The 19,468-nt window shown below is 50.8% G+C and overlaps 2 protein-coding genes across 4 annotated transcripts in view; both read left to right on the forward strand.

The window, feature by feature from the left end:
- FCHO1 (FCH and mu domain containing endocytic adaptor 1) overlaps positions 1-2,044 on the forward strand; it is a 41,819-nt gene extending 39,775 nt beyond the window's left edge. For all 3 annotated transcript variants that reach the window (XM_053372450.1, XM_053372451.1, XM_053372452.1), the window contains 3 exons: positions 1,101-1,165; positions 1,330-1,494; positions 1,603-2,044. In XM_053372450.1, the coding sequence (XP_053228425.1) occupies positions 1,101-1,165; positions 1,330-1,494; positions 1,603-1,625 (253 nt within the window). In that variant the 3' untranslated portion in view covers positions 1,626-2,044. The remainder of the gene's footprint in view (positions 1-1,100; positions 1,166-1,329; positions 1,495-1,602) is intronic.
- Positions 2,045-5,900: 3,856 nt separating this feature from the next.
- Positions 5,901-18,960, forward strand: B3GNT3 (UDP-GlcNAc:betaGal beta-1,3-N-acetylglucosaminyltransferase 3). Its single transcript, XM_053372604.1, has 2 exons — positions 5,901-6,110; positions 17,432-18,960. The coding sequence occupies exon 2, from the start codon at positions 17,438-17,440 to the stop codon at positions 18,581-18,583; it is 1,146 nt and encodes a 381-aa protein (XP_053228579.1). The 5' UTR covers positions 5,901-6,110; positions 17,432-17,437; the 3' UTR covers positions 18,584-18,960.
- The last annotated feature ends 508 nt before the right edge of the window (positions 18,961-19,468 follow it).

Genomic DNA, 19,468 nt, shown 5'->3' on the forward strand with positions numbered 1-19,468 from the left:
GGAGTCTTGTGGCTGGCATCCGTCTGTCTCAAGAAGCAATGGAGTGTGCCTCTGGGGGTGAAGCCAAACCGCTGCCTCAGCAGCCCCCAAGTGACCTCCTTGGGGCGCAAGCCAGGGCTGTGTGTCTGGGGGTCCAGGGCTGTCCAGACGGCACGAGCCCCCCCCCCGGCCTGGGTGATGGGAGATTCCTGCATTGCAAGGGGTTGGGATGGATGACCCTCGGGGTCCCTACTCTCCTCTTTTTTTATTCTGTGAGAGCAAGGCGTTGGGCACCAGCCTGGCTGCAGGAATTGCTGGAAGGTGAGATACAAGACTGTTTTGGGGGCTCCACTCAGATTGGCTCCTTCTTCTCCCACAAGCCAGCAGAGGTTTAGGGTCCAAGTTTTCCTTCCTTCCCAGGTGGACAGATCCTACAGCACAAACAGACCGTTGGACCCCCCTCTTGGTCTTGTCCACTCCCTCCACCTGTCTTTGCACGCAGGGGAAGCCCTAACTGACCGGGGGTCTGAGACCCTTTGGCTCCCCTCACCTGCTTCAGCTGGCCAGTCAAAGCCATTCCCAGCGGAGTCCCTCAGGGATAGAAATCCTAGAATCCAATGGAGGGGAAAATTGAAAAATATTAGAATATTATAATATCTAACTGTGAAGATACATAAAATGAAAGGGTTTAAGGTCAGGGAGGAGGAGGAGAATTGGTTTGATTAAATATTGAATTATTTGGGCAGGTTTTAACAATTTGGGGCAATTAAAATGTTAAAAGTTAAATAAACCTTGTGGAGGGAGGAGTGTTAAGGTATATAGAATTGTACATATGGTTGATTTGAATATGTTATTATTGATTATGTATACCCAATGTATCAGCCGCCTGGGGGCTTTCACTGTTTGTTTTCACTGTCTGTGTTTTGGTTGTTGGATATATAGAATGGTACAGTTGGAAGGGGCCCAAGGGTCATCCAGTCCAACCCCAGGCAATGCAGGATTGGCAGTTGTCCCTTACGGGGATCGAACCTGCGACCTTGGCGTCATCAGCACCAACGGGGCTCTGCAGCAAGATGTACAAATGGCCCAACCAGCTTGTCTCTTTCTCTCCCCTCTTGCAGGAACCTGGAGGAGAAGCGATTGCTGTGGCGGCTCCTGGACCTCCCTGGCACCCAAGGGCACCCAGGTGAGCTGGCCAGGGGGTGGCGCGGATGCCAGGCTCCAGTCCGGCTGGCGGGCGGCTCTTCTTCCTCTTGCCCGCCCCCTGTGCAGGGAAGCAGCGGCTCTCTGGAACCTGGGGGGCCCCATCTCCTTCGCTTGGGTCCATCTCTTCTTCTCTTTTCTCTGCAGGATCCGGCCGCCTCCTGGCCAGCTGGGAACCCCTGACTGGTCCCAGCAAGCCCAGCCCCGTGGCAGCCCAGTTCACCAGCGAGGGGAGCACCCTTTCCGGGGCAGATGTGGAGCTGGTGGGCAGCGGGTACCGCATGTCGCTGGTCAAGAAGAGGTTTGCCACAGGTAGTAGGGATGGGGGCTGGCAGAGTCGGGAGGGGCACCAGCGGTCATCTAGTCTGACCCACTGCAAGGCAGGGATCCCAAAGTTCCCCCCTTGCTCTCCTTTCCCAGGGATTTACCTCGCTGGCTCCTGATCAGACCCCGTCCCAGCAGTCGCCTCCGGTTTGTTCCAAAAGTGTGTCTTGCGACAGGAAGGAGATGTTTGCGTGTTTTTAAATTATTTTCCGCCTGGATTTTAAAACACTGGAGTTGGGGAGAGAGAAGCAGCCACCTGGGAATGGAGGAATGGAGGAGGAGGCGGATCCGTGCGCAGTTCGAGGCAGAAGGGATTTTGCACCGAAGGGCGAGACGTTCCTCCCTTACCACAAATCGCTCCATATTATTTTTATTGTTTTTTTGTATTCTCCATCTTTCATTCCTAAGCTGCGTCAGAGCCCAGAAGTCGGGAGGAGGCGCGCTCCCATTCTCCAAGCTGCTAAGGGTGGGAAAAAAGGGGGGAGAATTGCTGTTGGAAAAGTTGCTCTTTTAATAATAAAAACCACTTGTTTTTCTAAAAAAACGACTTTGTGTGCGCTGGTTTTTAAAGTTTCCTAAAATCTTTCTTTGAAACACATTTACAGCATAAGCAGATTCCACTCTGGCAAATTCAGGACGCAGAAAAGGAAGTACCTTTGTCACCCGGCGCTTAGCTGGACTGCGGAACTCCCTCCCACTGGAAGTTTTCCTCCTTTTCCCATTAGAACTCTCAGTCAGGTGAAGCTGGACATTGGGAGATTTGAGACAGGAGAGGAAGGGCTGCTTAGATAAACAGGACTCTCTGCCACAAGAGGCAGTGGATCAGGAATAGTAAATAATAATAACAACAACAACAACAACCACCACCACCACCACCGACAGTTGGAATGTTTTATTATTAATATTTTATTAGAAGAATTTCATTTATAAAAAGAGAAGAAAAAGAAAAGAGTAAATGAGGATGGAAAAGAAAGAAAAATAGGTTATTGACAATTATATGCACATTAGGATAATAAGAATATACACCACTGTATATTAATGCTTGGTAATATAACAGTGTTTTTTCATTTTTTTAAATTGTTGGAACATAAGAAGGGGCTACTGGGTCATGCCTAGCAAATCATCATCATCATCATCATCCAATATCCTGTTCTCACAGTGGCCAAGCAGATGCCCATTACGGGAAACCCGCAAACAGGATTCAAACACAAGACCATCGTCTCTTCCTGAGGTTTCCTGCAACTGCCACCCAGAAGCATTTCCACTGCGGAGGCAGAGCACAGCCATCCATAGCCACAAATTGGCCCTCATCCTCTTTTGCAGCCATCCAAGTTGCTGGCCATCGCTGCATCCTGTGGCAGGGAGTACCACGGTTCAGCTCTGCTGCTTCCTTTTATCTGTCCTGAATTTCACAACACTCAGCTTCATTGCACGTCCGCAGGCTGTGCAAGACGATGGTGGAAGGGGAGAAGGAATGCGTGTGTGTGTGTGAGAGAGAACATCCAGTGCAAACAGGGTGTCTGCAAGTAAGCCTGCAGGTAGAACAGGAAAGTCTGGTCAGAGCCCCTGACTGTTTGCTCAGGGATGGTGACACGGCCGCTGCGGAAGGCTTTCATCATGCCTGGGGAACAACAAACTAGGCATAGCTGCAGGTGCTGTTCTCCTAGAAACAGCGTTGGAAGGGGCACCCAGGGGTCATCCAGCCCAACCCACTGCAATAATTAAAATAATAATATATTGTTATTTATACCCTGCCCATCTGGTTGGGTTTCCCCAGTCACTCTGGGCGGCTTCCAACAAATTATTAAAATACAATAGTCTGTTAAACATTAAAAGCTTCCCTAAACAGGGCTGCCTTCAGATGGCTTCTAAAATGCATCTCTGGGTTATTTGTGGGGCATAGGAATTTGTTCTTTATTTTTCTCCCCAAAATATAATCCCCCCGCAAGGTCTGAGGGACAGTGGACCGGCCCCCTGCTGAAAATGACCCCTGGTGTAGTTAGTTCCTGCAGGGCCAGAATCGCAACTATACCCTCCCCATGGTCACCCTACCAGTTTCAGAACTCTCCAATTAACTCTCCCAATACCTTCTGAGGTCAAAGGATCTCAGGATTATAGGGTAGGAAGGGACCCCAAGGGTCATCCAGTCCAACCCCCTGCAAAGCAGGAATCTCAGCTAAAGCATCCCAGACAGAGCACCCTGGCAGATGGTCAAACAACCTCCACTTATGAACCTCCAAGGAAGGAGAGTCCGCCACCTCCTTTCCATGGTAGAAAAGTTCTTGCTGGCTTGCAGACAACCTCTGCATACATTCCAGTTTGCCAGCACCCTTCTTAAATTGTGGCACCCAGAATTGGACACAGGACTCCAGGTGTGGTCTCACCAAGGCAGAAGAGATCAGTTCTGTTTTTTCCCTTGATCTGAACACTAAAGGTAAAGGGACCCCTGACCATTAGTCCAGTCGTGACCTACTCTGGGGTTATGGCGCTCATCTCGCTGAGGAAGCCGGCATACAGCTTCCGGGTCATGTGGCCAGCATGACTAAGCCGCTTCTGGCGAACCAGAGCAGCGCACGGAAACACCGTTCACCTTCCCGCCGGAGCAGTACCTATTTATCTACTTGCACTTTGACGTGCTTTCGAACTGCTAGGTTGGCAGGAGCAGGGACCGAGCAACGGGAGCTCACCCCGTCGCGGGGATTCGAACCGCCAAACTTCTGATCGGCAAGCCCTAGGCTCTGTGGTTTAGACCACTGCGCCACCCGCGTCCCTTGATCTGAACACTATGCTTCTCTTTATACAGCCTAGAAGAGCACTCACTTTTTCTGCTGCTGCATCACCCTGTGGACTACTCGTGTTCAGCTTGTGGTCCACCAAGACCCCCAGAGATCCTCTTCACAGGCCCTGCTAGTAAGCCAGGTGTCCCCCTTCCTATATTTTTGCACCTGGTTCTTCTTGCCCAAGTGCCAAACCTGACATCTGTCCCGACTAAAATTCATTTGTTAGCTTGCGCCCAGGTCTGCAATGTGTTATGGTCATTTTGAATCTCCTGTGACCCCTCCTAGTTTGGTGTCCCCTCAATTCATTTTTTTCCAATTTAATTTTTATCAAGTTTCAACATTTTAAACATATACAGTTTTATTCTCAGATGAGCCAAGAGTCATAAATCAGTTTCAAAGAATAGCCATCTCTTTGGCTTTCTCCGCCTTTGTCTATGCAGGTCGCTCAAATAATACATTTTGTAACTGTGGTTACCTGAGCTCAGTCACTGCGCAGGCAAGTGGAACAGAGTATGGGATGGCTCAATTGGTAGAGCAGGAGACTCAATTTCAGGGTCGTGGGTTCGAGCCCTGCTTTGGGCAAAATATTCCTGCATTGCAGGGGGTTGGACTGGATGACCCTCAGGGTTCCCACCATCTTTGCAATTCTATGATTCTGTGATTCTTTACAAATCCTCCATGAATCGCCAACAGAGACTTAATTACAGACTTATGATCCCAAGTAGAAGTTATCCACTCACAATTTAATCTTAATTCTTTGCTGCTGCTGATTTTTGAGTCACTTTCCCCAATAATGCTGTTTGCCAAATTGCATCGTACTATGGTTCGTCCTTGTCATGATTCTGACCCTCCCCCCCTCCCCGGTCCTGCCAATTGCACTCTCGCAGCAGTTAAAAGATGTGTTATTTCTAAAGTTTTAATCTATTGTGATTTGCACACTTTCTGCAGGTTTTAAATTATTATTATTTATGACATTTACTGGTATATACTGTTGTTCATCTGAGGATCGCAGGGCGGCGTACAATATAAAAACAGAAAATTACATAGCAAAGTAACAAATGAAAACAGCACGCTGCCCCACCCCGTTTAAAAGGCAACAGATGGTTTAATAAGCCAAATTAAATTTTTAGTGATAACATTATCATTTCATCTTCCTTGCAAACCGCTTTCCCTTTACAACCAACTGGCAGATAAATTGTATGAAATAACAATTTATAAAGTCTGTTTTCTTTCCCCCCTTTATTCCCCCCCCTTTGCTACATATTGTTGCAACATTATTATTATTTATTCCATTTATATACCCTTTTATCAAAAGATCCCAGGGTAATATTGCACCAGTCATAAAAACATGATAAAAAGCATGATAAACACGAATACTGTCAGAGAACTGTAGAGTGCATTTATTCATTTATTTACTACTACTATTATTTTTCCAAAACGGGGTGGGGAGAAGACAAAATTGGACCCTGTGGGTCCAGCGAGGGGAAATTAAGCCGCCCAGGTGTTGCCTGGGAGATCTGGTTCCCTTCCTCCACGCCCTTGAGATTATTCCTCTTTTCTCTCTCTCTCGCTCAAACACACACCTGTAATCTTATCAGGCTCTCCTTCCACAAAGCCAGGCAGCACCTCGCTCTGCTTCCCCCCTTCCTTTTTGGGGTGCTTGGAGCCGACCTTGCTCTGGGCGTGGGGGTACCTTCAAGCCCCGCCCCTTGGCGTGCCTGGCCCCGCCCCTTACCTGCCCAGGTGAGTCAGGCTACCAGGTGCGCGAGGCAGGCGGACTCTTTGCCGGAGTCCTGCAAGGCGGAGAGGAGGCTCAGTCTCTGGGTGAGTCCATTCAGAAGCCTTGGTGCTTTGGGGGGGGGGCAAAAAACCCAATTAGAATTAGGATGTGTGTCTGTAGAGTATTGTATTTTAATATTCTGTTGGAAGCCGCCCAGAGTGGCTGGGGAAACCCACCCAGATGGGCAGGGTATAAATAATATATTATTATTATTATTCTCCAGATAAGCACAATAAACCCATGATAAAGAAATATTGTCACAGCAGGTTCAAAGCAGCGTTAGGCTGGACTTTGTCTCTGAACTTGTTGATCCAAAACGTTGCCAAAAAAATAAATAAATCTATTTCCTCCCCATTAACACGCAGGGCTGGTTGTAATTATTATCTTACTCAGAGTTTCCAGATTTTTCTCAGCCCATTCAGGTGTAGTGGGACATGTGCTTTTTTCCCTTCCAGTTTTTAGCTGTTATAATCTTAAGCACTTTTAAGCTATTATAACCTTAGCGTTTACCTTTTAGCTATTGCTTTATAATCTTAGTGTTTGCTTTTTAGCTATTATAAAATTTTTTCCGCTGTTAAACACTATTTCTGGATGAAGATTTAAAAAAAAAAACTGGCAAGAGTTAAATGGTATAAAAAGTAAATAATCCAAAAAATGAAGAGTCATACTGAGCAGTAAACAGGCACAGCGGTGATCAGCCCTGCAGGGATTGAGGTCCTCCGTGCGGCACTGGTTTGGGGCCTCTGGGAGTTGTAGTTTGGAAGAGCTAGAAGAGACTGGCGCCCTGCAGGCTGTTCCAGAAGATGCTTTCATTTATTCTTATGTATTTATTTATATGCCACATGAAAGGGACTCAAGGCAGCTGACATATAAAAGCAAGAACTGCATTTTTTGGGGGGGTCATTAAAAAGCAGTTAAACATTGATAGACATAAGACTATCTATATCTATAAAATCTGTTTTAAATAGAAACAGCAGCTACTTTTCATTAAAGCAGTCAGCTCCCCAAAGACTGTTGGAACAAGGAAATCGTCAGCCAGGAAGGATCTGGGCTGTTTTCCTGAGGAAGGGAGTTCCAAAGATCCCAGCCAGCGAGAAGGGGGAATGTGGCTCTCTCTCTCTCTCTACATGTGAACTGTACAACAATCCTTCGAGGAAGGCTAGACTGAGAGGCCACACAGCTGGCTCCCCAGGTCAGACCTTTCGTGGCCAGGTGGGGAGATTTGAACCCCACAATGTCTCCAGGTAGGGCTGGAAGAGGCACCCTTCCCCCAGTCCCGGAGATCTGCTGCCGGCTGAGCTGGAAGACTCAGCAGCGTCCAGTGTTCCTGCTTATGCCAACCTTTTGTTGGGAACCAAGAGGACTAGACTCTTCCTTCATTTCTAGGGAGGACTGTAGCTCAGCAGAACATTCACTCCGCATGCAGGTACCTGAGCTCAATCCCTTGAGGGCATCTCCAGGTTAGACTAAAACCATGGAGAGCTGCTCCTTTCTTGTCACTTGAAGTCCTACTCTCTGGAGCAGGAGAAACCAAGCTTGCTCCACCTTCCTTGAGGCAGCCCTTTAGATGTTTGAAGATGGCTCTCCTATCTCCTCTCAGTCTCCTCTTTCCCAGGCTAAACATACCCAGCTCCTTCAACTGTTCCTCATCAGGCTTGCTTTCCAGTCCCTTGATCATCTTGGCCTCCCTCCTCTGCACACCTTCCTGCTTGTCAACATCCTTCCTAAATTGTGGTGCCCAGAACTGGACACAGGATTCCAGGTGTGACCTGACCAAGGCAGAATAGAGTGGCACTGTGACTTCTCTTGATCTGGAAACTAGACTTGTGGATGCAGCCTAGAATGGCATTAGCTTTTTTTGCTGCGGCATCACACTGAGGACTCATGTTCAGCTTGTGGTCCACCAAGACCCCTTAATCCTTTTCACATGGACTCTCCTTCCTTGGAGGTTTTTAAGCACAGGTTGGGTGGCCATCTGTCATGGATGCTTGAGCTGAGATTCCTGCATTGGGGTCCCTTCCAACTCTACCATTCTATGATTCTACTGGCAAGGCAGGTGTCCCCCATCTTATATTTGTGCATCTCGTTCTTCCTGCCTAAGTGCAGAACCTGACATTTTCCCTCTGGAGATGCTTTGGTCTCTAGTGGGGAACAAACCCCTCATGAGACGACCAGGCTGTCAGGTTTGCACTCTCTCCATCTAAATCCAGGCCTAAATATGTGAATAAATCAAATTTATAAGCTGCAACAGCCTAGAATAGCATGGGCGTTTTTTATTTTTCATGCTCCTCTGCCCTCCAGAGTCCGAGGTAGCAATGCTTCTGGAAACCAGGAGGGGAGAGTTGCTCTAGCACTCCAATTCTGCTTATGGGGTTTCCCAAAAGTGGCAAAAGGTCGGCCGCTGTGAGAACAGAATGCTGGACTAGAAGGGCCATTTCCCTGATCCAGCAGGGTTCTTGTACTCTGGTAGAACCTTATTGCTTGGGAGGGATACGCAAAGGTCCTCTAGTCCAACAAGGGAGGAATCTTTTTGCCCAACATGTCTTGAACCCACGACCCTGAGATTAAGTCTCTCATGCTCAAGCAAACAGCAATAAAACAACTTGGTATCTGAAAAACAGTTAAAAGCCTTCTTAAAACAGGGGATCCTTTTAGCCCTTGTGCAGCTATGATTCCCAACTTCCTTAGCAAACGAGTTCCTAGGATTCAGAGGCAGAGACTTCTGGTGGAATTGCATTTGCCTTTTTCGCTGTGAGAAAGGAATGCTGGACTAGGTGGGCCATTTCCCTGATCCAGCAGGGTTCTTGTACTCTGGTAGAACCTCCAGGGCCAGAAGCAGTCTATCTCCATTCCCCAGTCCTTGGGGACATTTGGCCACTGGGAGGACAGGGTGCTGGACTAGGTGGGCTGCTTCACCCCCTTTTTGGCTCCTGCTACACTTGGGGTCCCCCCCGACCCCTGGATTCCAGCTGCCTTCTTGCTGAGCTAGACCATTCGTGGAACAGTAGAGGTGGGAGGGACCCCAGGGGTCATCCAGCCCAACCCCCTGCCCTGGTTCCTATCTAGCTGAGATTTGTGGAGGCAGCGGTGGCGCAGTGGTTAGAGTGCTGGACCAGGGAGGGACCAGGGTCCCAATCTCCCTGCTCAGTGCTCATTGGGCGATGATGCCTTGGGGGCCAGTCGCTCACTCTCAGCCTGACTTTGAGAACCTGTTCACAACTAGGAATAGCAGCTAGATTATCAGAACTATACAACTGGAATCTCAGGGTCATGGGTTTGAGTCCCACGTTGGGTGATAGATTCCTGCATTGCAGGGGGTTGGGCTAGATGACCCTCGGGGACCCCTTCCATTCTGATGATTCTGCGTGAAACGGCTGACCTCCTCTCCACACAGCCCTGCCCTGGGTGGACCTCGCCTCATTTTTGGCCACCTTGGATTGAGTCCAAAGAGGCTGATGGCAATTTCCACCTGCAAAGAAACCAGCTTAGCTGCATTCTGAGCTAGCAGAATGTCCTGGGCTGGATTTCTCTTGGGGCCAGTTTTGTGTGCAATGCAGAGGCGAATGCCGTGCAGCGGGTGTGCTTGGAATGTGACTTGAGGTGGGGTCTGCCCGATGAGGGAGGGGTCCCATTTTTGACGCTGCCTCTGGTTTGGTTGCAGCCCTGCAACCTTCCACTGGTGACAGAAGAACCACCTGATGGGATCAGGCCAGCTCCTGCTCACACAGGTGCTCAGAGTTAAGCTGTGGAACTCCCTGCCACAGGAGTGGCCACCAACTTAACATGACTTTCAAAGAGGATTGGCCAAATCCATGGAGGAGGAGAGGGCTATCGATGGCTCCTAGCCAGGGTGGCTGTGCTCCACAGTCAGAGGCAATGTATACTCCTGAATCCCAGTGCCTGGCATCCCCAGGAGGGGAGAGGGCACTTTTTCTGGAATCCTGCTTGCAGGGCATCTGTGAGAACAGGATGCTGGACAGACTTTTGGAACCTCCAGGTCCAGGGACAGCCTATCTGGATTCCTCAGTTCTTAGGGATCTCCAGCCCCTGAGAAGACAGGCGTATTGAATCATAGAAGTGCAGAGCTGGAAGGAACTCTGAGGATCATCTCATCCAACCCCCTGCAAGGCAGGAATTGTTAGCAGGGAGAATCATAGAAATGTGGAGTTGGAAGGGACCCTGAGGGTCATCCAGCCCAACCCCCTGCAAGGCCGGAATCTCAGCTAAAGCATCCCAGACAGAGGGCCACCCAACCTCCAAGAAAGGAGACTCCACCACTTCTCATGGGAGTCTGTTCCACTGTCGATCAGTTCTTGCTGTTGCAAATAAGGAAGAGACACTCCCTGCGTTTCCAAGAAATGGCTGGCTGTGGAAGCATTACAACGAAAGACTTTGAGGCAGAGTGGTGCCTTCAAAATTATAGGCAGGGCTCCGTCTGCCAGCTTCATTGTTTCCTTCATTTGGTGCAGGGATTTTATTTTCCGGATAAACAGGCCTCTGTTTTTGCACCTACATGCAGACCTCTTTTCATTGTTCTCTGAGACATGGAGAAAAAGGGAAAGCGGGACATTCTGGGGTCAAGAGGGAAACTGGGACAGCTTTTGTAGTTCTGGAACTGTCCCTGGGAAACTGGGACCCTGGAGGGTCTGCAACTGCCTCAATGGGGCAAGACCTACTGGGGAGAGTTGCTCATTAGGCCTCAGTGCAAAGCAACTTCTGGCGTTCCATTCAAACCCACCCTTTTTCCCAAAAGCATGAGGTCTAGAAACTTGGCTCCTGCAGAAGTCCTCAGGTTCAATCCTGAAATCTGCCGGAAAGCCACTGCAGGGTCATCTAGTCCACAATCCACCCTGACTGGTAAATGACGCGGCTCCCTGTGTTTTGATGAGTGAAGCACCCTGAGATAAATATATATCAAAGAGAGCATTTCCCAACTGGTCTGGAGTCAGTTTGTGCCTTAGCAAAGTCGATGCAGGAAACTGAGTTATTAATGCCTTCCGGAAATTGTCGGAGGTTGCAAAACAGAGGTTGGGGGGCCACCTGCCAGGGATTCTCTACCTGCTTCCTGCATGGCAGGGGGTTGGACTGGATGACCCTCGGGGTCCCCTCCAATTCTATGACTCCATTTCACCATCCTGAAAGGATTTTTAAAGTTTCTTTTCTTTTTCTTTTTTTGCCTTTTGGGAATTTGTTCCTTGCTGCCTTTGCACTTTGAAACGTCTCTGGGCTGCTGGGAGATATTGCCAGATAAGGACTCCTTTAATTGGAGCCTGTGGCTTGGAGAAAGCAAACAGGGAGATAGCAAGCGCTTGGCACCAGGGGCTCTGCGGGACTTGTTGCCACAACACACACACACACACACACACACACACACACACACAGAGACCAAGTCTTGGCTGGGAAGGAGGAAGAGGATCTAGGAATACAGTGGTACCTCGGGTTAAGTACTTAATTCATTCCGGAGGTCCGTACTTAACCTGAAACTGTTCTTAACCTGAAGCACCACTTTAGCTAATGGGGTCTCCCACTGCTGCCGCGCTGCCGGAGCCCGATTTCTGTTCTTATCCTGAAGCAAAGTTCTTAACTATTTCTGGGTTAGCGGAGCCTGTAACCTGAAGCGTATGTAACCTGAAGCGTATGTTGTTACAGTAAAGACACCAACCAGAGTAAATTGGAGCAAATCAGCAGCCTGTAGGCTTGGCCTTTATTGATCTGTTGCAACAGGGTGCTCCCCTCACTTGCAGGAGAGAGGAAAGACACAGAAAAATGGTGTGCAAGGCCTTATAAAAACTTTTGAAATTCCCACCCTGTAGATCAAGCCCACCCCCAGAAACATCATGCATACATCACAGAAAGGAGGGGTTGGGGGAGGGGTGGTGGTGGTAACCTGAGTGTCCTGTCACCTGGCTGGTTCCCTTCTCCCTCTCCCCATGAGTCATTTTCAGAAGACAAAAGGTAGTTTCCTGCCCCCTGAGGGGGAATCCAATCACTGTTCTTTTGTTATTTTGTTGTTGTTGTTTAGTCGTGTCCGACTCTTCGTGACCCCATGGACCAGAGAACGCCAGGCACCTCTGTCCTCCACTGCCTCCCGCAGTTTGGTCAAACTCATGCTGGTAACCTCGAAAACACTATCCAACCATCTCGTCCTCTGTCGCCCCCTTCTCCTTGTGCCCTCCATCTTTCCCAGCATCAGTGTCTTCTACAGGGAGTCTTCTCTTCTCATGAGGTGGCCAAAGTACTGGAGCCTTAGCTTCACAATCTGTCCTTCCAGTGAGCACTCAGGGCTGATTTCATTAAGAATGGATGCGTTTGAGCTTCTTGCAGTCCATGGGACTCTCAAGAGTCTTCTCCATCACCATAATTCAAAAGCATCAATTCTTCGGCGATCAGCCGTGTTGAATCCACTCGTGTATGCAGTGTTGATGGTCTTCTGTCTGAGACCATCAGGGTTGGCATAGCAACTGGGCAGGGCTCCTGTGTATGTACCGGTATGGTCAAGGATTATGGCTGCCCTGTATCAAACCTTCCCCATTTTGTAGTCCTTCCTTCATGGAGTAAAATAAAAGTAAAAGGTAAAGGTAAAGGTACCCCTGCCCGTACGGGCCAGTCTTGCCAGACTCTAGGGTTGTGCGCCCATCTCACTCTATAGGCCGGGAGCCAGTGCTGTCCGAAGACACTTCCGGGTCACGTGGCCAGCGTGACAAGCTGCATCTGGCGAGCCAGCGCAGCACACGGAACGCCGTTATCTTCCCGCTGGTAAGCGGTCCCTATTTATCTACTTGCACCCGGGGGTGCTTTCGAACTGCTAGGTGGGCAGGCGCTGGGACCAAGCGACGGGAGTGCACCCCGCCGCGGGGATTCGAACCGCCGACCTTTCGATCGGCAAGTCCTAGGCGCTGAGGCTTTTACCCACAGCGCCACCCACATCCTTAAAATAAAAGTGGAACAGTGCAAATCCGATTTATGGTTGATTTTCTATGAATTTATAAAGAAGCGTAGCATATGTAGTGTGTGAGTGTGTGTGAAGTTTGTACAAACTGAATGATGGGGGGGGGGGTTTCCTGCTACATGTAACCTGAGGTACCACTGTAATTATAACCGCAGGTCAGAGAAAAGGAAACTAAGGGAAGAAGAGGAGTTTGGATTTGATGTCCCGCTTTATCACTACCCTAGAGTCTCAAAGCGGCTCACATTCTCCTTTCCCTTCCTCCCCACAACAAACACTCTGTGAGGTGAGTGGGGCTGAGAGACTTCAGAGAAGTGTGACTGGCCCAAGGTCACCCAGCAGCTGCAGGTGGAGGAGCGGAGACGCGAACCCGGTTCCCCAGATTAGGAGTCTACTGCTCTTAACCACTACACCACACTGGCTCTCAAGAGACTTAAGCTGTCTCTTGTCATGTGCGAAACTGACTTGTCCTTCAGGTGCCTTGGAGAGTCCAGAGCTGGCCTAGATGAAGAGAAGGAGAAACCCTCCAGGTGCAAAAGGACAAGCCTGTAGAGTTGGAAGGGACCCTGAGTGTCATCTAGACCAACCCCCTGCAGTGGCCAAGGTGGGGCTCAAACCCATGACCCTGAGAGCAAGAGTCTCCTGCTCCAGCTACCCCCTCCATCAATGCACAGTTCAGGGCTACAAAGAATGGTGTTGCGATCAGTATTACAGCATTATTGTATGTTGTTTGTGAGTTAGGCTCATAGAGTTGGGAGGGACCCCTGTGTGGGTGCCTGGAGGCGGTTGGAGGATGGAATGCGGCAAACAGATTGAGGTTGGATCCTGACAAGACAGAAGTACTGTTTGGGGGGACGGGGTGGGCAGGGGTGGGGGACTCCCTGGTCCTGAATGGGGTCACTGTGCCCCTGAAGGACCAGGTGCACAGCCTGGGAGTCATTTTGGCCTCACAGCTGTCCATGGAGGTGCAGGTCTATTCTGTGTCCAGGGCAGCTGTCTACCAGGCTGTCTACCAGACCCTCCCTGCCCGCAGACTGTCTCGCCAGAGTGGTGCATGCTCTGGACTACTGCAATGCGATCTCCGAGGGGCTACCTTTGAAGGTGACGTGGAAACTACATCTAATCCAAAATGTGGCAGCTAGACTGGTGACTGGGAGTGGCTGCCAGAACCATATTACACCGGTCCTGAACTTTTAGAAGACATCTAAAGGCAACCCTGTTTAGGGAAGTTTTTAATGTCTGACGGTTTATTGTGATTTTAATATTCTGTTGGGAGCTGCCCAGAGTGGCTGGGGAAGGCCTTTGCAGATATGTTGTCGTTATTTTCTCATGACATTAGGAGCTGCCCAATTCAATGTGCTGTTTTTGATCTATAACACCTTAAACAGCTCAGGACAGCTGCCAGTTGGGATTGAGCTTGCGACCTTTCTACACGCCAAGCGAGTGCTCTGCCCACTCAACCCCGGTCCCTCGTGTGGGGCCCCCCACCTCTGGGGCTGCTGCCAAGAGCACCTCCTGCTCTAGCCATTTCGTGGAGGCGTCTCAAATCGAGAGCGGCTGGAGCAACCCAGCCAGATGGACTGGGTAGAAATAATAAAAGCATTTAAATTATGATTCTTTTAAATAGACGGACAGGAGTCCTCTCCGCAGTCTGCCTCTTTCGTGCCCCGAAGGGCCAGAGTGTCCTCTGCACTCTGCAGTTCAGGGAAGCCGACTTATTTGCTTGTGGCTTGATGGACTTCTTCAATTGCACAAGAACACCTTTGTTCACGTGCAGAGTGAGAAGCGGAGCACGAGGCTCTCCGAAGGCAGCCAGCCCTGCATGGGGGAGGTTTGTTAATGCTTGATGTATTATTATTATTATTTTGTATATGCTGGAAGCCACCCAGAGTGGCTGGGGCAACGCACTCAGTTGGGCAGGGTACAAATAAGACTATTATTATTATCCTCATTATTATTTGCTAGGATCAGCTGCATGGTTGATGTGACGTCAAACCAAGGCGCTTGAGTCTTCCCTCTGGACGGAGCCCTGGTTGCCCCAGGCCACCCAGAAGCTACTTCCTCCTCCTCCTCCTCTTTCCCCCTTCCCAGCACTTCCTCCTCACTGTGTGGAAACTGCCCTGGGGCTAGGATGACCCTAGTGCCAGTTTCGAATGTTACTCTTCCAAAACTGGGATGGGTTCCATCAGGAGTGAGGAGCCTGTCCTCTTCCGGACACACACACACCACACACACCCTTTGGGGTAAAGTTTAGTATTACAATTTTCTTTTTATAATGTATATAAAACAGAGAGGATGATTGCAACAACAGGCAAAAATTAAGAGAGGAAAAGCAGAACAGTAAAATAAGGATGTGGAAGGAGTAGTTGCACATGAGTTAAAATAGCAAGGTCCAAGGAAAGACTGTCAACTTAATCCGATAATCAGGTGCAATTCCCCTCTGGTCACCCTTTTTATGGAAAACATGAGGACTAGGATCTTTGGATGGTATTCATCATCCCTGAGCATTGGCCGTGATGAAGGCTGCTGGGGCTTGGCACCCCATAGTGTCCGAGTCCCTAAGACGAAGTGCAGGCAGGCAGCCATAAGGACATTTGGATGGTCCTGCTGTCATGGGCTGGTTGGGCACAGAGAAGGAGGCTCACAGCCAGGGGATTGGTGGTGGGACGAAGATGAGAAGAATGGGAGGAGGGGGTGGTGGAAGCTGAAGAGGCAACGGGGCATAGTGAGTGGGGAGAGTCTGTGGCAGAGAGCAGTCCAGAACCAGAGGCAGAAGAGGTTTCTGGAGAGGAAGGCTGCCAAGAGGCAGGGAGGAGTCTGGCTGGGGAAGAGTCACGGGTATCTCCCCCTGTAGGAATAATGAGGACAGCGATGCAGGTGAGCTGGGCAGAAGCTCCGTAGAGGCTCCTTTTATTAGCAGAAGTCAGCAACTGGAAACAGTAGTGAAACCACTCTGAACATGACGTATTTCCATCTAAGCACGTTTCCAGCATTAGCAAATACACGTGTTAGCAGGTGTTTCCCTAAAATGCGTCCCCGGTCTAGTAACCAAATCTGAGAGAGGACAAACGGCCAGGAGGAAACCCCTGTCTTCTAGCCAGGGAGCGTGGGCGCAAGGCTCCTTGGCACACTGTTGCATGCTGGGTGCGAGGTTTGCCTCAGCACAAGCGGAGCGTTACCTCCACATCCCCCTCCTGTTGTGACCAACTCCCCTCCCTGCTGGTCTGCCAGAACCAGAAGAGGTATGAAGAGCTGGTTGGCTGCACCCAGGTGTAGCCTCAGATTGCTTGGGAAAAGTCCTGAAGTGGAGGGGACTGAGGTGGGAGGAATCGGCGGGGGACGCCCAAGGGAACCCCCATATGAAGACGGCTCAGAGACAAGGGTTTGGAGGTGGGATGATGATGAATGGCCGGAAGGAGAAGATGAGGAGGAGGAGTGTGGTGCGGGAAGCAGAAGAGGTAACACAGCTTAGTGAGCGGAGAGAGTTGGTGGCAGAGAGAATCCAGAATCTGAGGCAGGAGAGGAGGGAGGGTCTCCTCCTTCTGTGGTGGCAAGCTCCTGTCCCCTCTTTGTCTCCCAGAACTAGAAGAGGCATGAAAAGGAGGAAAGGTTGGCTGCACGTAGGTGCAGTCTCCAATTGCTTGGGGAAAACCCTGGAGAGGAGGGGATTTAGGTGGCTATGGGGAGGCCAGGACCTTCAGTCTCTGCAACTGCTTCATGGGGGTAAGAACTACTGGGGAATAGTTGCTGTGCTCACTAGGCTTGACAGCCTGTGCAGATCCTGTTTTTGCTAGAAAATGTTAGGATTTTATGTAACCGGTGCTGGTTAGTGTGATTAGGATAAATCACATGAGATGTCTGAGAAAAGTGTGGGAACGGAAGACGGTCTTATCTCTTCCGTCTGAGAGTGTTATTGGACTGTACTTTCGCTTTTGCTGTGTGCTTTCTGGTTTTCTGCCAGAGTTTGGAAGGCACAGACGTGATTATGGATTCTCTGTATATATTGTGAATAAAACCTAGTTTAGATCTTCGGATGTCTCTGTCTTCTTGCTGCGTGATGCCGGAAGACTGGTGTGCACTTTTCAGATGAGAAGTGTGGCAGAGGGGCACTCTGGAGTAAAGGGACAGGCCATTCCAGAGACGTGCCTACTGGGAGATGCTGGGAGGTATTGGGGATCTGCCGTCCCCCCCAGGAGCGCTTGCCAACAGAAAAGAGTCCACTCTTATTTGCATGGTGTGATTTACTCCTGGTTCCTGCCTGGATCAGTCCTCGGTGGGCATATGTGTGTGAGAGAGAATCTACCTCATTCCCTGAGCTGTAGGGTTGGAAGGGACCCCAAGGGTCATCCAGCCCAACCCCTGCAACACAGGAATCCCTCGTGTGCCTCTCACCGCCTCTGTTCTCCCCTTCTCTCCCAGGGGGAAATGTCGCGACGTTGGTCCTACAAGCTGGAAGCTGCCGTCTTGGGTGTGGTGGGCTTCATGGGGCTCTGCTTTCTCCTCCAGACGGACGAGGACCCTGCTGTCTCGACGGAGCCCAGAGCCGCCACCCCAAGTCCATCCACGCCTGCTGCCGCCACCCAGCCCTGGCGCAGCCCCGCTGCCGAGTGCCGCGAGAACGTCTCCGTGGCCAGCGTCCCTGGCTTTGCCGAGCTGCCGGGCCACATCCAGGACTTTTTGCGCTACAAGCACTGCAAGGTGTTCCCGCTGCTCCTGGACTTGCCGGAGAAATGCGGGCGCCCCGAGTCCTCGCACGAGGTCTTCCTCCTGCTGGCCATCAAGTCCTCTCCGGGGAACTACGAGCGCCGGGAGATCATCCGCAAGACCTGGGGCCGCGAGCGGACCTTTGAGGGTGTCCACATCCGCAGGGTCTTCCTGGCGGGGGTCCCAGGGAATGCCCGCGATGCCCGCAAGCTTGGCCGGCTGCTGCGGCTGGAGACGGAGGAGCATGGGGACATCCTGCAGTGGGGCTTCCAGGACAGCTTCTTCAACCTGACGCTCAAGCAGGTCCTCTTCCACGCCTGGATGGAGTCTCGCTGCCCCGGTGTGCGGTTCGTCTTCAATGGGGACGACGACGTCTTCGCCAACACGGACAACATGGTGCGCTACCTTCTTGGCATCCCAGGTGCAGGAGATGAGCATCTCTTTGTGGGGCAGCTGATCACCAATGTGGGCCCCATCCGCGAGAAGTGGAGCAAGTATTACGTCCCCGAGCAGGTGACCACCTCCAAGTCGTACCCGCCCTATTGTGGCGGCGGAGGGGTCCTCATGTCCGGCTTCACCTCGCGGACCATCTACCAAAAGTCCCTGGGCATTGAGCTGTTCCCCATCGACGACGTCTACCTGGGCATGTGCTTGGAGAGGGCGGGACTGGCGCCCGCCTCGCACATGGGCATCCGCACAGTGGGGGTGCGCGTGCCCTCGTCCAAGCTCGAGTCCTTCGACCCCTGCTATTACAAGGAGCTGCTCCTGGTGCACCGATTTGTTCCTTATGAGATGCTGGTGATGTGGGATGCCATCCACCAACCAGACTTGGTCTGTGGGAGGAAAGTCGTTTTCCGAAACCTCTGAGGCTGGGGGGGGGGGGGTTGGATGTGTGTGTGAATGGGTGAAACTGCAATGGAAGATGCCCTTTCCTTGCAGGATTTGCTCCTCTCTCGAACTCGTCTCCTGCAGCAGAGGGCAATGTTTCCTTGAGGGATTTCCCACTCTCTCGAACTCTTTTCCCCTGGACAGAGAACCGCAGGGAGGGTGTGTGTATCTGTATTTGAGGGGCTGCGGCAGCTATGGGGGGGGGCTTGTTGGGGTAATTTATTCTTCGCCCTTAGCCCTTCAGTGTAAGCTGAGCAGATGCCTCGGGTGCAGATGGCTTCTCTTGGACTGGCTTGACTTCTTCGAAGGGGGAAGCCTTTGCAAAAGGGATGGCAATAAAGAATTGAACATTGAAATTGTAGCAGCTTTGACAATCCACAATGCAACACTCCTCCAGGGTCTTCCAGGTAGGACGTGCTGCACCCAGGAACCCCAAAACTCCTTTATCTTCCAACTCCAAGGTTCTATGATTCTGTCCTCCTTGTGGAAAAGAGGCAGCTGTGGTTTGGGTTGGGCAAAGGGCAGCCTGGAGTTCCTGTTTGGGGAGCAGCCATAAGGCTGGTGTGGGTGATATTTCGTTCCCATGTCAGCAAACGAAGAAAGGCAGTGGTGGTGCAGTGGTGAGGGTGTTGGACCAGGACCCAGGAGGGACGAGGGTTTGAATCCCACCACTCAGCTGTGACGCTCAGTGTGGACCTTCGAGGTGGTTGGAGTTTCTCTCTTCTCTCTCTCAGGGGGGGCCCCTTCCAACTCTAGGATGCTATGATTTGCACTGGCTCCTGCCTGGATTTGCATTCAGGTGCTGTGCTCACCCTTGCTTACATAATTGCTTCCTTTGGCCTTGATCGACAGGCGCTAAAGCAG

Source organism: Podarcis raffonei, chromosome 18 (assembly GCF_027172205.1).
Source record: "Podarcis raffonei isolate rPodRaf1 chromosome 18, rPodRaf1.pri, whole genome shotgun sequence".
In the NCBI taxonomy this organism is placed as follows: Eukaryota; Metazoa; Chordata; class Lepidosauria; order Squamata; family Lacertidae; genus Podarcis; species Podarcis raffonei.

Coding starts and splice junctions, on each gene's coding strand:
- B3GNT3 (XM_053372604.1), top strand. CDS start 17,438: ATGTCGCGACGTTGGTCCTACAAGCTGGAAGCTGCCGTCTTGGGTGTG.